Source organism: Myotis daubentonii, chromosome 20 (assembly GCF_963259705.1).
Source record: "Myotis daubentonii chromosome 20, mMyoDau2.1, whole genome shotgun sequence".
NCBI classification, from domain to species: domain Eukaryota; kingdom Metazoa; phylum Chordata; class Mammalia; order Chiroptera; family Vespertilionidae; genus Myotis; species Myotis daubentonii.
Window position 1 is genome coordinate 13,336,322 of NC_081859.1, and position 14,473 is coordinate 13,350,794.

General features: G+C 45.5%; 1 protein-coding gene across 1 annotated transcript in view; it reads left to right on the forward strand.

Moving 5' to 3' along the window:
* CATSPERE (catsper channel auxiliary subunit epsilon) overlaps window positions 1–14,473 on the forward strand; it is an 86,105-nt gene that overhangs the window by 44,749 nt on the left and 26,883 nt on the right. The window contains exons 13-17 of the mRNA XM_059677309.1: window positions 3,391–3,466; window positions 4,158–4,210; window positions 10,442–10,492; window positions 11,216–11,249; window positions 11,318–11,397. Of these exons, the coding sequence (XP_059533292.1) occupies window positions 3,391–3,466; window positions 4,158–4,210; window positions 10,442–10,492; window positions 11,216–11,249; window positions 11,318–11,397 (294 nt within the window). The remainder of the gene's footprint in view (window positions 1–3,390; window positions 3,467–4,157; window positions 4,211–10,441; window positions 10,493–11,215; window positions 11,250–11,317; window positions 11,398–14,473) is intronic.

A 14,473-nucleotide genomic window follows, 5' to 3' on the forward strand; every position in this document is an offset into this window, starting at 1 on the left:
GGCTTCCAGCAGCTAGAGCGAAGCAGAGAGGAGAGCGAAACCCGCTGAGTTGGGCTTCGCTCCCACTCTGAGCCACTGCGGCTGGGTTTCCCCTTTTGCTCCAAGCCACTCCTGCTGGGTTTCCCCTCCCTCTCCCAGCCACTCCTGCTGGGTTTCTCCTCCCACTCCCAGAAGCTCCTGCTGGGTTTCCCGTCCCTCTGCCAGGTACTCCTGCTGCATTTCCCCTCCCACTCCCAAGCACTGTGGCGGTTTCCCCTCCCTCTGCCAGGCGCTCCTTCTGCATTTCCCCTACCACTCCCAAGCACTGTGGCAGTTTTCCCTCCCACTCCCAAGCACTGTGGCGGGTTTCCCCTCCCGCTCCCAGAGTTTCCCTTCCCGCTCCCAGGCGCTGTAGTGGGTTTCCCCTCCTGCTCCCAGGTGCTGTGGTGGGTTTCCCCTCCTGCTCCCAGGCGCTCCTGCTGCATTTCCCTTCCCACTCCCAGGCGCTCCTGCTGCATTTCCCTTCCCACTCCCCAGCGCTGTGGCGGGTTTCCCTTCCTGCTCCCAGGCGCTGTGGCAGGTTTCCCCTCCTGCTCCCAGCCACTCCTGCTGAGTTTCCCCTCCTGCTCCCAGGCGCTGTGGCGGGTTTCCCCTCCTGCTCCCAGCCACTCCTGCTGGGTTTCCCCTCCTGCTCCCAGGTGCTGTGGCACGTTTCCCTCCCGCTCCCAGGTGCTGCTCCTTCCCCTCCCAGCTGCTGCCCCTCCGGCTCGCAGCCCCTATGGCTGGGCTTGCCCTCCCACCTCCACAGCCTTGGCTCCGTTTCTGTCCTCGAGGCCTCTACTTAGCTCCCTTCTGTCCAGCTTAACCTCCATGTTGTCTTCAGTCTTCTCTTGCAACTGGTATATGCAAATTAACTGCCGTCTTTTAGCTTCTGTGATTGAAACATTGTATCTTTTGGAGCTGTTTGTTCAGGAGCTCAGAGCCGGGCAGCAGCAGGCGGGGAACCTTGGCTTCCTCCGTCACTAGAGCAACCAAGCCTCATGTTCGCTTCAGCTGCCTGGCTGCCGGCCGCCATTTGGTTGGCAGTTAATTTGCATATCTCACGGATTAGCCAATGGGAGGGGTAGCGAAGTTACGGCTAATTACCATGTTTCTCTATTATTAGATAGAATCATTGTCCTGACTCAAAATATTTTCTTAAAAAATAGCATTGTTTTTCTGGGAAGAAGTTCACTCAATGCCACGATGTTTTAGGTGTTCAAAATACCTAATGAACAAGAAGGACGCACTGCTGTCATGGACAGATCCCTAGTGGAAGAAGTGATCAAATAAGTAAACAAGATAATGCCAAATAGTTAAAAGTACTACTGAGAAAATAAAACAAAGAAGTGGTGGAGTGTGGCCAGGAAGGATAGGGAGGAAAATGCTACTCTAGACATGATAGGCATCCCTTTCCCCTCACCCACCACCATCTCTCATTCTTCTAATGTTGTGGGTTAGACTGTTTGGTTATTTTGGGTTAGGTGAATATTTACTTAGAATTCTGTTGCTGTAGAATACATATCAAACTATCCAGGATACTGAGACTTGAGAAAAAACATAAAAGCTTTGAAATCAGCCATGATAGGAAAAAATTGTGCCCATAAGAAAAACTGGGGGAAATTGAAGACAAAATATTTACTTTAGTGTCCTTAGGAGATCTATACTATATACTAAATTAATCAAATCAAAGATGCCCTCAAATTGAAAAAAAAAGGCAAAATTGGCATAGTTATATTTAATTATAAGATGCTTCCTGATTTCAAAAGTGTTAAATGAGGAAAATATGAATCTTAGAATTGGTGAAATATAGTACACTGCTTTAAAAATATGAAAACGAGCTATTTGTATCATTTACTTACTACATTTTATTTATTTATTTTATTTTTTATTTGAGGCCACCAAAAGTTTTGGTTGCCTCCCCCCAAAAAAAAATTGGGAGAGAAAGAGGTACTTACTACATTTTATATCAATTATATAACTAAACAAATATTAAAATGTAATAAATAGCCCTACCGGTTTGGCTCAGTGGATAGAGCGTCAGCCTGCGGACTTAAGGGTCCCGGGTTTGATTCCAGTCAAGGGCATGTACCTTGGATGTGGGCTTATCCACAGTGGGGAGTGTGCAGGAGGCAGCTGATCAATGTTTCTCTCTCATCGATGTTTCTAACTCCCTACCCCTCTCCCTTCCTCTCTGTAAAAAATCAATAAAGTATATATAGTTTTAAAAAATGTAATAAATATTGGAAGAAAAACAACATTTGCTTGTGGTTAGTTAGTTTGTATTTGTTTTCCCCCAGTTTTTTCCAAAAGTAATAACCTTAGCAGAGGCGGGGCGGGGGTGGCAGTTGAGTAAAGCCTTCTAAATTTCTCCTGTGATTTTGAGTCCTGTTTTGCCTGAGCACAAATGACTTATGAGCATTTCATAAGGTAGAAAGGCATTGAGTCTGATCTCCCTTTCCATTCCAGTCAGATCATATTGTGCAGCATAATGTTGTTCAGGAAACTAATTTCACAACTTAGTCTTCATTGTTCCAGAGGTGTCATCAATAGGAAGGAACATCTGTAGACTTGAGAAGGAACCACTGTGGTGGCTGCAACCTTTAATAGAGTCAGGAAGCAGCAGACCTCCGCCCTCCAGGCACTGAGGATGTTAGTGAATTAGGGGGGTTGAAATGCTGACAGATGCTCATTTCTGTTCCCATTGTGTCAACCCTTAGCTGGCCAGAAGGAATATCATGAGGTGGGAATGACTTTCAGGTCTGATGGCGATGCCCTCAGCACAAGCAGGGCACAGGTAGTCACCCTAACCCTCAGACCTCCAGCATTTCTCAGGAGGGGTCAGGCATAACAGGTACATGGGGCTCTCATCTGCTCTACAGAGAAGCAGAGTTATGTCTGTGAAGACCCACGTCCCATGTGGTGCAGGGTTTGGGATCTGGAGAAGGGGCCGCATGCAAATAAAAGAGACGAGACAAGAAATAATAATTTGGAAATATTAGGGGCCAGGCAGAAAGCCCAGTGCAAGGGAAAGGACTTCCACTGGTGCCCAGGCCTTGCCAGCCTTTTATTCAATTTTGGATACACATCTAGCTCTTAGGCAGGTAATTGCGGTAACAGACAGACTATCTTAAAGGGCAGTAAATATTAGAAAGATTTGCCCTCAGACTATTTGGTCAGGAAATAGCTTGAGCCCCCATTGTCTGGACTAGACAGTCGGTACATAGCTCTGGCTCTTACCAGGGGCTGAAGGTTCACCAGCATTCTGGGATCCGAGTTTACACTTCTCTGATAGTGAAGACAGCGGGTGGCTTCCTGCAATGTCTACCTCCCTGTGAGTCTTTACTCACCTGTATGTGTTGTTTCTCCTAGATACCAGAACACGGGTCTTATGCTTATGCAGCTCAGGCCTAGTGAATATGCAAAAACATGTCCAGTACCCCCAAAGGTAAGTGACACAGGTAAAAGTTTTAAAAAAGCTTATTTCAATAATGCATAGATACAAGTTTCCAGTGATAAAAATAGCCACGGGAGGTAACGTGCAGCAGTTTACTTCCATAATACATGGGTACAAATTTCTAGTTATAGTCACGGGGATTTAAAGTACAGCATAGGGAATATAGTCAATAATATTGTAATAACTATGTATGATGTGAGATGGGTACTAGAACTTACTGGGTGGCAACATTTCGTAAGGTATATAAAGATCTAATCACCATGTTGTACACCTGAAACTAATATAGTATTGTATATCAACTGCAATTGAAAAATAAATTTTAAAAAATAATGCATAGCCAGGCCAGTGTGGTTCCATGATTGAGCTTCGACCTATGAACCAGGAAGTCACAGTTCGATTCCCAGTCAAGGCACATGCCCAGGTTGCAGGCTCCAGTAGGGGGCATTGCAGGAGGCAGCCGATCAATGATTTTCTCTCATCATTGATGTTTCTATCTTTCTCTCCCCCTCTCCCTTCCTCTCTGAAATCAATAAAAATATATGTATTTTTAAAAAGTGATCAAAGAAGAAGTGGAAATACACTTAATAGGTTATTATTTCTAATTTGAAATGGAATTGCTTTTAGCTATAGAAATGTGTGGGTCAGAACCACTGAACTTACCAACTAAATTGCTTCATTTTAGGTGTTCCAAATATCTGTTGGCTGTGATCCCACTAAATTTATTGTGGTTAAAGGGCAAGTATATTTACATTTGACCTGTCTTACTCTTTACATTTTAAAAACAAGTGGTAAACTAATAGGTAATTCTTAATGATAATTTAGGCTAATGACTGACATGTCCATAGTGTAATAAAAATTGAATTGACGAGTGTCCAAACCAAATTTGTTTGAATTTTTTGCCAAATCAAGTATTACATTTGAGCCCTAGCTGGTACGGCTCAGTGGATAGAGCATCAGCCTGTGGACTGAAGGGTCCCCGTCAATAACAGTCAAGGGCACTTGCCTTGGTCGCAGGTTGGATCTCTGGCCCTGGTCAGGCCTATGCGGGAGGAAACAAATTGATGTGTCTCTGTCACATTGATGTTCCTCTCTCCCTTTCGCTTCCATTCTCATTCTCTCTCTCTCTCTCATATATATATATATATATATATATATATATATATATATATATATATATACACACATATATATACATATATATACTAGAGGTCCGGTGCACAAAAATTTGTGCACTCAGGGGGGAGGGGGGGTCCCTAAGCCTGGCCTGTGCCTTCTTGCAGTCTGGGACCCCTCAGGTGATAACGACCTGCTGGCTTAGGCTTGCTCCCGGGTGGCAGAGGGTAGGCCCAATCCCTAGGTGCAGCCCCTGGTCGGTCTCAGATCAGGGCCAATTGGGGAGTTGGGGCGCCGCCCCGTCATGCACAGAGCAGGGCAGATTGGGAGGTTGTGATGCCACCCTCAGTCACGCTCAGGGTAGGGCTTATTGGGGGGTTGGGGCACCGTCCCCTGTCACACTCAAGGCAGGGTCGATGGGGAGGTTGCGGTGCCACCCCCTGTGACGCACAGAGCAGCCAATCAGGGGGTTGGGGCGCTGCCCCCGTCACACACAGAGCAGGGCTGCTCAGGGGGTTTGGGCCCCGCCCCCTGTCACACACAGAGCCGCAGGGCGATCAGGGGTTTGGGCGCTACCCCCTGTCACCCTGATCCCGGTGCCGGGAGGCATGTTACCCTTTTCCTATATAGGGTAGAGGCCTGGTGCATGGGTGGGGCCAGCTGGTTTGCCCTGAAGGGTGTCCTGGATCAGGGTGGGGGTCCCCACTGGGGTGCCTGGCCAGCCTGGGTGAGGGGCTGAGGGCTGTGTTCAGGCTGGGGGTGACTGAACTCCCAAACGCTCCTTTTTTTCTTTCTTCTTTTTTTATTCTGGGCCAGCTTTACCTTGAGGCTTGGCTCCAGCTCTTAGGCCTCCACGGCTGAAAGTAGGTTTCTGGCCTTTGCTTACAATGTTGCGAATCTGCTGGCTGAAGTCCGGTGGGTATTTGTTACAATGTTTCTTAAACTGCCCGCTCAGAGGCCTGCAGCCGCAGGCGGGGAACATTGGTTTCCTCCAACGATCCTCCGTCACTGAGGCAAGCAAGCCTCATGTTAGTTTCAAGCTGCCTGGCTGCCGGCCACCATCTTGGCTGACAGTTAATTTGCATATCTCACTGATTAGCCAATGAAAAGGGTAGCGGTCGTACACCAATTACCATGTTTCTCTTTTATTAGTGTAGATATATAATTTGATCATTAGTAAAAGGGAAAAAGAAGTAACCTCTTATCATCAGCATTTTTCTCCAACTTCCCCTTTAATAAGCCAGTTACCATCCTCCACCTTTACCTCTCAACTCTTCAGTCTACAGCTCGTTCCCCAGAAACCAGAGGGAGAAGCACTTGCCTCTGTCTTTACCCCAATAATAATTTCATTTCCACAGAGAATGGCTTACATCCACATCATCTTTTATGGGGAAAATTTTAGAGCAAATCTAGCAGAAGCCAGTGTTCCCTCCAGAGCTATGACTTCCATTGATCTGACTGTGGTTCAAAGTGGTACCCACTGGATTTTGTGTCATCCCATTGCCACAGCTCTCTTTCCTCTACCTGGGAAATCAAGTCAACATACAGAAATCTGTTTAGTTAGCCAGATTAAATGTATAGTGGAGACAGCAATGTATTGTAATTCCTTCACCGAGGTTAGAAGTGGGGGTGAGGGTGGGGGAACACTGACTCTTATCTGAGTCTGTTTATGAAGTCATTTGCTGTCATCCAAACCAAAGGTCTGTTCCTCTGTCATTCTAACAATCTTTTGAGGACTGAATTGTAATAATCAGTGGCTGCATTGATATTTAACACACTGCAGACCAGTAGTTCTATTGATAGCTTTACCCAGTGGCCAGGTAAGTTTCTCTTGAATGAGTGCAAAAAAGGTTTTACATAAATGTTAAAGGCACGCTTTAAAATTAAATACCCATGGTGTTTTGAAGTTATTTATTATATGTTCCTACAAGCTAATATCTTTTTAAAGAATTCTCGTGATTAGCCAAAAGCTTAGAACAGAAAACACACGAAATCTTGTGATCCATCTGCAATGTGTTAAATATTTTCATCTCATTAAGCAAGGAATCTGCATTTCCAGGAAATGCAAAGGCTAATTGATTTATACAGCCTGTAACATCCTGTTTTCTGAGATGGTCTATATCAGTGATGGCGAACCTTTGAGCTCGGCGTGTTAACATTTTGAAAAACCCTAACTTAACTCTGGTGCCGTGTCACATATAGAAATGTTTTGATATTTGCAACCATATTAAAACAAAGATTTATATTTTTCGTATTTATTTTATACTAGTGGCATGGTGCACGAAATTCGTGCAGGGGGGCGGGTGTCCCTCAGCCCGAACTGTACCCTCTCCAACCTGGTACCCCTCGGGGGGTGTCCGACTGCCGGTTTAGGCCCAATCCAGCCTGCTTGCTCCAACTGCCCCCCTCTGCTGGCCTGATCACCCCCAACTGCCCCCCTGCTGGCTTGATTGCCCCCAACTGCCACCCCTCCTGGCCCAATCACCCCTAACTGCCTCTGCCTGGGCCCTGCCACTGTGGCTTTGTCCAGAAAGTCCCCTGGAAGGTTTTCCAGTCTAATTAGCATATTACCCTTTTATTAGTATAGACTAGAGGCCCGGTACACAAAAATTTGTGCACTCGGGGGGGAGGGGGAGGTCCCTCAGCCCGGCCTGTGCCCTCTAGCAGTCTGGGACACCTCGGGACATAACGACCTCCTGGCTTAGGCCTGCTCTCGGATGGCAGAGGGCACGCCTAATCCCTAGGTGCAGCCCCTGGTCGAGCTCAGAGCAGGGCCGATTGAGGAGTTGGGGCGCCACCCCCTGTCATGCACAGAGCAGGGCGGATCAGGAGGTTGCGATGCCACCCTCAGTCACCCTCAGGGTAGGGCTTATTGGGGGGTTGGGGCACCGTCCCGTCACACTCAAGGCAGGGTCGATGGGGAGGTTGCGGTGCCACCCCCTGTCATGCACAGAGCAGGGCTAATCAGGGGGTTGGGGCGCTGCCCCCTGTCATTCACAGAGCAGGGCCCATCAGGGGGGTTGGGGCTCCGTACCCTGTCACGCACAGAGCAGGGACGATCAGGAGGTTGAGGAGCTCCCTCGTCACTCACAGAGTAGGGCCGATAGGGGAGTTGGGGCACCGCCCCCTGTCACACACAGAGCAGGGGCGATCAGGGGGTTGGGGCGCTTCCCCCTGTCATGCTGATCCCGGTGCCAGGAGGCCTCACGGTTCTGCTGATCCCGGTACTGGGAGGCATATTAGCCTTTTACTATATAGGATAGAGGCCTGGGGCACGGGTGGGGGCCAGCTGGTTTGCCCTGAAGGGTGTCCCGGATCAGGGTGGAGGTCCCCACTGGGGTGCCTGGCCAGCCTGGATGAGGGGATGATGGCTGTTTGCAGCTGGTCACACACCCTTCAGGGTGGGGGTCCCCAATGGCGTGCCTGGCCAGTCTGGGTGACGGGCTGAGGGCTGTTTTCAGGCTGGGACTGAAGCTCCCAACTGCTCCTTTTTTACTTTTCTGTTTTTTTTTTTTATTCTGAGCCAGCTTTAGCTCTGAGGCTCCAGCTCTTAGGCCTCCGCTCCTGAAAGCAGGTATCTGGTTTGTTTGTGTTCTACAATCGAAACTCTGTATCAACTCCAGGTCTGAGATCCTGGCTAGCTGAAAGCTGGTTTCTGCCGTTTTGTTTAGCTTCTATTTTTGTTACTGTTTCAAACTGCCAGCTCAGAGGCCTGCAGCAGCAGGCGGGGAACGTTGGAGTCCTCCGTCACTGAAGCAAGCAAGCCTCATGTTAGTTTCAAGCTGCCTGGCTGCCGGCCGCCATCTTGGCTGTCAGTTAATTTGCATATCTCGCTGATTAGCCAATAGGAAGGGTAGCAGTCGTACGCCAATTACCATGTTTCTCTTTTATTAGTGTAGATATTTAAATGCCATTTAACGAAGAAAAATCAACCAAAAAAATGAGTTCACATGTCACCTCTGACACGCTTGTCATAGGTTCGCCATCACTGGTCTATATCCTGCTCATTAGAGTAAGGTCTATGGACCAGGCATCACCTGGGAACTTATCAGAAATGCAGATGTCAGGCTTCATCCCACATCTGCTGAGTCAGAACCTCTATTTTTTAAAATTTTCCAGAAAATTAAGAGGAGCATTAAAATTTGAGAATAGCTGCTCTAAGCAACAAGTTATCAAAATCAACTCCCAGTACCACTGAGTGTGGATTTCCTGCTGTCGTGAGGTGCCAAGCAGCTTGAATCAATCTATGTGTGGGAGGGTCTAGACCAGTGGTTCTCAACCTTCCTAAGGCCGCGAATCTTTAATACAGTTCCTCATGTTGTGGTGACCCCCAACCATAAAATTATTTTCGTTGCTACTTCATCACTGTAATTTTGCTACTGTTATGAATCGTCATGTAAATATCTGATATGCAGGATGTATTTTCATTGTTACAAATTGAACATAATTAAAGCATAGTGATTAATCACAAAAACAATATGTAATTATATATGTGCTTTCCGATGGTCTCAGGCGACCCCTGTGAAAGGGTCATTCAACCCCCAAAGGGTCGCGACCCACAGGTGGGGAACCGCTGGTCTAGACAGTCACTTATCAGAATCACCGGGAGAGCACGTTTACAAAACACAGATTTCAAGACTAAGGTCCAGGCCTCTCAGTCAGTGACCATTGTTCTGGAACCTAAAAATAACCCTCATATCTTAGACTCAGATTGTGGTTGTGGTGGGCCTAAGGCTTTACATTTACCAAAGGAGACCTGTGGGGTCCAAGGTATTTCTGACCGGAGACTTGTCAATGAAGGAGGGCATTTCTTGGGGTTTAATTTGCATTTGAGATGGGTGATATTAGGTAGGCTTCCAATATCTATCTAAATGTAGTGGTTTATTCTTATAAGTTACACTGGAAGCAGCCAACAAAAATGGTCAAATGAATAATTTAACTTCCAGAAAACGCTATCATTTCATACACCATGATAGCCTTCTGTCTGCATGAACACTAATTAGACATATGTGAATTCTTAAAGTTGCTCCTTACCTGCACAACTGAGTCTCTAGCATAAATTAGAAATGGGTGTTTTCAAAAATGTCTGAGGGCCTGGCAGGTGTGGCTCAGTGGTTGAGCATTGACCTATGAACCAGGAGGTTAAGGTTCAATTCCTGGTCAGGGCATATGCCAGGTTGTGGGATCAATCCCCAGTAGGGGACATGCAGGGGGCAGCTGATCAATGATTCTCTCTCATCATTGATGTTTCTATCTCTCTCTCCCTCTCCCTTCCTCTCTGAAATCAATAAAAACATATTTTCCCTAGCTAGTTTGGCTCAGTGGATAGAGTGTCAGCCTGCAGGTTGAAAGGTTCCAGGTTCAATTCTGGTCAAGGGTACATGCCTGAGTTGTGGGCTTGATCCCCAGTGTGGGGTGTGCAGGAGGCAGCCGGTCAATGATTCTCCCTCATTGATGTTTCTGACTCTCTCTCCCTCTCCTTTCCTCTCTGAAATCAAAAAATATATATTTTTTAAAAATTAAAATATATTTTTTAAAAAAATGTATAAGGAATAAAAGCATACACAGAAATTTGTCTTCACTTTTGATAGATTTTCTATCAGGTTTTCACAGGTATCAAATAGAAGAAATAAATCAATAGATTTCAAATTCTGATATCTTCAGGAACATTTGTGTAACTGATTTTTAAAAATAGAAATGCTAGGGCAACACACCAACCCCAGAGAATATAATTCAATAAGTGACGACTCTGTAATACTTTCAAGGTTTAGAATTACTGAGTTAAATGATTAAATGTTTGTGCAAGTATATAAAAAGAATGATATTACAATTTCATTATGTTTCTTTTTGTAGATTTGGTTACGAAGGTTGTCGTCAGCATGATTTCTTTTACAGTATTGGAAAGTAAGAAATATTGTACCATCAGCACTGAGTTTTTATTAATTTAGTATCAATAATTTAGAGTCAGTATTTACTCCTATTAACATCAATCTTTTATAATAAACTAGAGAACCAGTGCACGAAATTCGTGCACTTGGAGGGGGCATCCCTCAGCCTGACCTGCGCCCTCTTGCATTCTGGGAGCCCTTAGGGGGTGTCCCACTGATGGCTTAAACCATCAGTGGGACATCCTTAGAACTGCCATGGAGGCAGGAGAGGCTCCCACCACCGCTGCTACACTCATCAGCCATGAGCCTGGTTTTGTGCTGACCACCACGGGGCAACTCCTGTGTTGAGCATCTGCCCCCTGGTGGTCAGTGCATGTCATAGCGACTGGTCGTTCTGCCATTTGGTCGATTTGCATATTAGCCTTTTATTATATAGGATTCATTCATTGCTATAAATTTACCTCTAGGCACTGCATCTTTAACTGCATTTCACAAATTTTGAAAAGTTGCATTTTCATTTTTATTTAGTTTGAAGTATTTTTAAATTTCTCTTAAGATTTCTTCTTTCACTCATGTATTACTTAGAAGTGTATTGTTTATTCTCCACATAGTGTGGTAGTATTTTGGAATTATGGTTATCTACTTGACTTCTGTGATATCTCCCCACCCAAACAAAGTAATGGCTTAATGTTTAAGTTTGAAAAGAGAAAAGATAAGTAATAAAAATATCTTTTTATAGGTCATTTCTGAGGAATCGACCTTCTGGAGACTTGGTAAGAAAACTATAATTTTCTTAATCAGCCTAATAGAGAAAATAACCAAAGCATTTTTCCTTTTCTAGAGAGTGAAATATAGTTGGAGAAAATATGGCTGCCCATTGAGACTTAATTTCAATGAAAAATTTCACCCTTTGCTTCAACTGTAAGTATATTCTACTAAAATTTGAACTTACTTTCAAAGTTTCAAAATGAAAAGAGGGCTAATTAATCATGCATTTAATAATAAATATTTTTGAGCACCCAATATATGTGACACTAGATTTTTAGTACTAGTTAACCAAATTTGGATAACCATGGTTCCTGCATGTTGAGGGAGGTTACAATTTAGCACCTGAGACATAAATGGGTAAGAAAGCCGAGACTCTTCTCAGAGATGTAGTCAGTCTCTTTTTTAAGAAATATATATTTTTATTGATTTCAGAGAGGAAGAGAGAGGGAGAGAGAGAAACATCAATGATGAGAGAGAATCATTGATCAGCTGCCTCCCACACTTGCACCACTGGGGATCGAGCCCATAACCCGGGCATGTGCCCTGACAGGGAATTAAACCATGACCTCCTGGTTCACAGGTTGATGCTCAACCACTGAGCCATGCTAGCCGGGCTGTAGGCAAGTCTCTTAACCCTCACTTTCCCTCTCTAAATCGCTTTCCAAGCTCCTACTGAAGATAGTTTGAAGAAACTACCTTCCCAAGGTGACAAGGACTTTTCTTTCTATGGGCCAGTAATGACTAAAAGCTTGCAAGGAAAGAAACTATTTACTAATAAGGGAATAGGGAGATTTCAAAAATATCTCTAACTTAATTCTTGTAAACAATATTAAAAATATTAAGTAAAAATGCTATGAGGAAGGCTTTTTCAAGTAATTTTATATTCATTTGCTTGCTTCTCTGACTTTATTCTTGATTTATGATTACAGAAGTCACATAGCTTGTTACAAAATTTAAAATATATAAAAAAGATAAATGATCATGTTTCTAATTGTTTTGCTGTTATAAATAAAATGGTAGTGAATATCCATTTACGTACATGTTTGGACACTAGTGCAGAGATGCCATTGGGATACATTACTGAACGTAAAATCCTGGGTGTAAAACATCAACATTTTAGTCAGGGCATTCAGCTTTCAGGGTCCTCTTAGGCTGACAACAACTTCTGAGATCCCACAGGGTGGGTGGGTGTAGAATAATGAGTCAGGAGCTCCAATTCAGTTTTGCCATCAGACCTTTCCCTTGAGGATCCAAAAGGCCTCTGCCAGAATATCCCCCACCACACGAACACACACACACACACACACACACACACACACACACACACACACACACTCCTCACCACGGCAGTTGTAAGACTCCACGCTATTTCCTCACCCTCCTACAATCCCTCTGTCACAGGTACTCTGAGCCGCTGGTTAGTCTGCTATCTTGTTTAGTTTGACCTTCTATACCCCTATTCAGGCCACTGATCCTTCTGGGCATCCCACACTCTTCCTCTCTTCAAAGCCCAGTTTTCTTTGTTTATTTTATACGAGGGGCCCAGTGCACAAATTCGTGCACCTTGAAAGGAACTATGGTCCGTGAGGCTGCGGTAGGCACAGGGGTGGCTCTCAACCCATCCTCTGTGCCCCTGCCTTGACCCTCCCACTGTGGCCCTCTGTCCCCTCTCTGCCCATAGCCCTTGTCTGGGCGCCCCTCCCATGCACTGTTGGTGCCGGCCCACTTGCACCCGCTGATGACACAGAGCGATTGGGGCCAGCACCAGCAGTGTGTGTGAGTGTGGCTGGCGCCATCAACGGGTGTGAGCAGTGACTCTGGCACCTGCTGTGGGTGTGAGTGGTGGCTCCAATGCCAGCAGCGGGTGGGAGTGGGGCCGATGCCAGCAGCAGCAAAGAATTTTCAGTAACCACCAGAGGCTCGCCACAATGACAGCGACCAGTGCCCCACCTTGGTCTGGCACCCCTGCTCACCTGCTCCATCATTCCACCCTGGCCAACACCCTTCATGTTCCGCACACGCCCCCTGGTGGTCAGTGCACGTCACAGTGACAGATTGTTCATTTGTTCTGGTAGTTCTTCCATTCAGTCTATTTGCATATTAGCCTTTTATTATATAGGAATGGGCCTCATCCCCCAGGTGTAAGCTATTTTAATATTCTCTCCCAGGGAAGTGCACTCTTCAGCTCAGTTCATTGTTATTAAATGACTACGCTGCACTAATTACTGTGCTGGGCACTGGGAATTCAAAGGTAAATAAGACAGGATTGCTGCACTCAAGGGCTCAAGAGTCTGATGAATTAGGGAAACACATGAGCTGATAAGCTAAGTGGAATGATAGAAAGAAATAGTGTGGGTGGTTGGCATTGAAAATCAAAGGGAAAGTATCCAGCCTAGTTATGGAAGGAAGGGGGGCTCTGGGGAATGTTGCCAGAAAGCATGCACTTGAGCTGAGCCACTGAGTCTTAAAGGATAATGAACATTTAGCTGAAGGCAGGGGAGGAAGAAGAGAGGTGAGGAAGGTAAGCAATTCCACTGGGGAAGCCTTTCCGGCAAAAGTGAAATTGGGGGAAGGAAATGTATAGTTCAGGAAGAGTCATGCTGGTGGGGCTCACAGGGAGAAATGAAGTGTCAGACGAAGAGGCTGAGCAACGAGCCAGGCGGACTCGAGATCATGGAGGTCTTCCCCTCCATTCTTCCCATAGAGCACTCTGACCCAACATGTGCTCCAGCTAGTCCTCTCTGGGAAAAGTGCGGAAGATGAATTTCAAGGAAACAAGTCCGATGAAGTTCAGGTAGTAAGACGGTATAACCAAATTACTGACATAGCAACAAGAAGAGGAATCATTTATGAGAAAATTAGCGATTATAATAGGCAGGGCTTGCTCTGGCCAGTGTGGCTCACTTGGTTGGGCATTGTCCCATGCACTGAAAGGTTCCTGGTTCGATTCCTGGTCAGGGCACATACCCGGGTTGTGGGCTTGATTCCCAGAAAGGGGGCATGCAGGAGGCAGCTGATCAATGTTTCACTCTCACATCAATGTTTCTCTCGCTCTCCCTTTCCTTTCCTCTCTCTCTCTAACAGTCAATAAAAAAATCTTAAAGATAGTTAGATAGATGATAGACAGGTAGATGATAGATAGATAGATAGATAGATAGATAGATAGATAGATAGATAGATAGATAGATAGATAGATAGATCTAAGGCAGGGCTTGATAAGTGATAGATG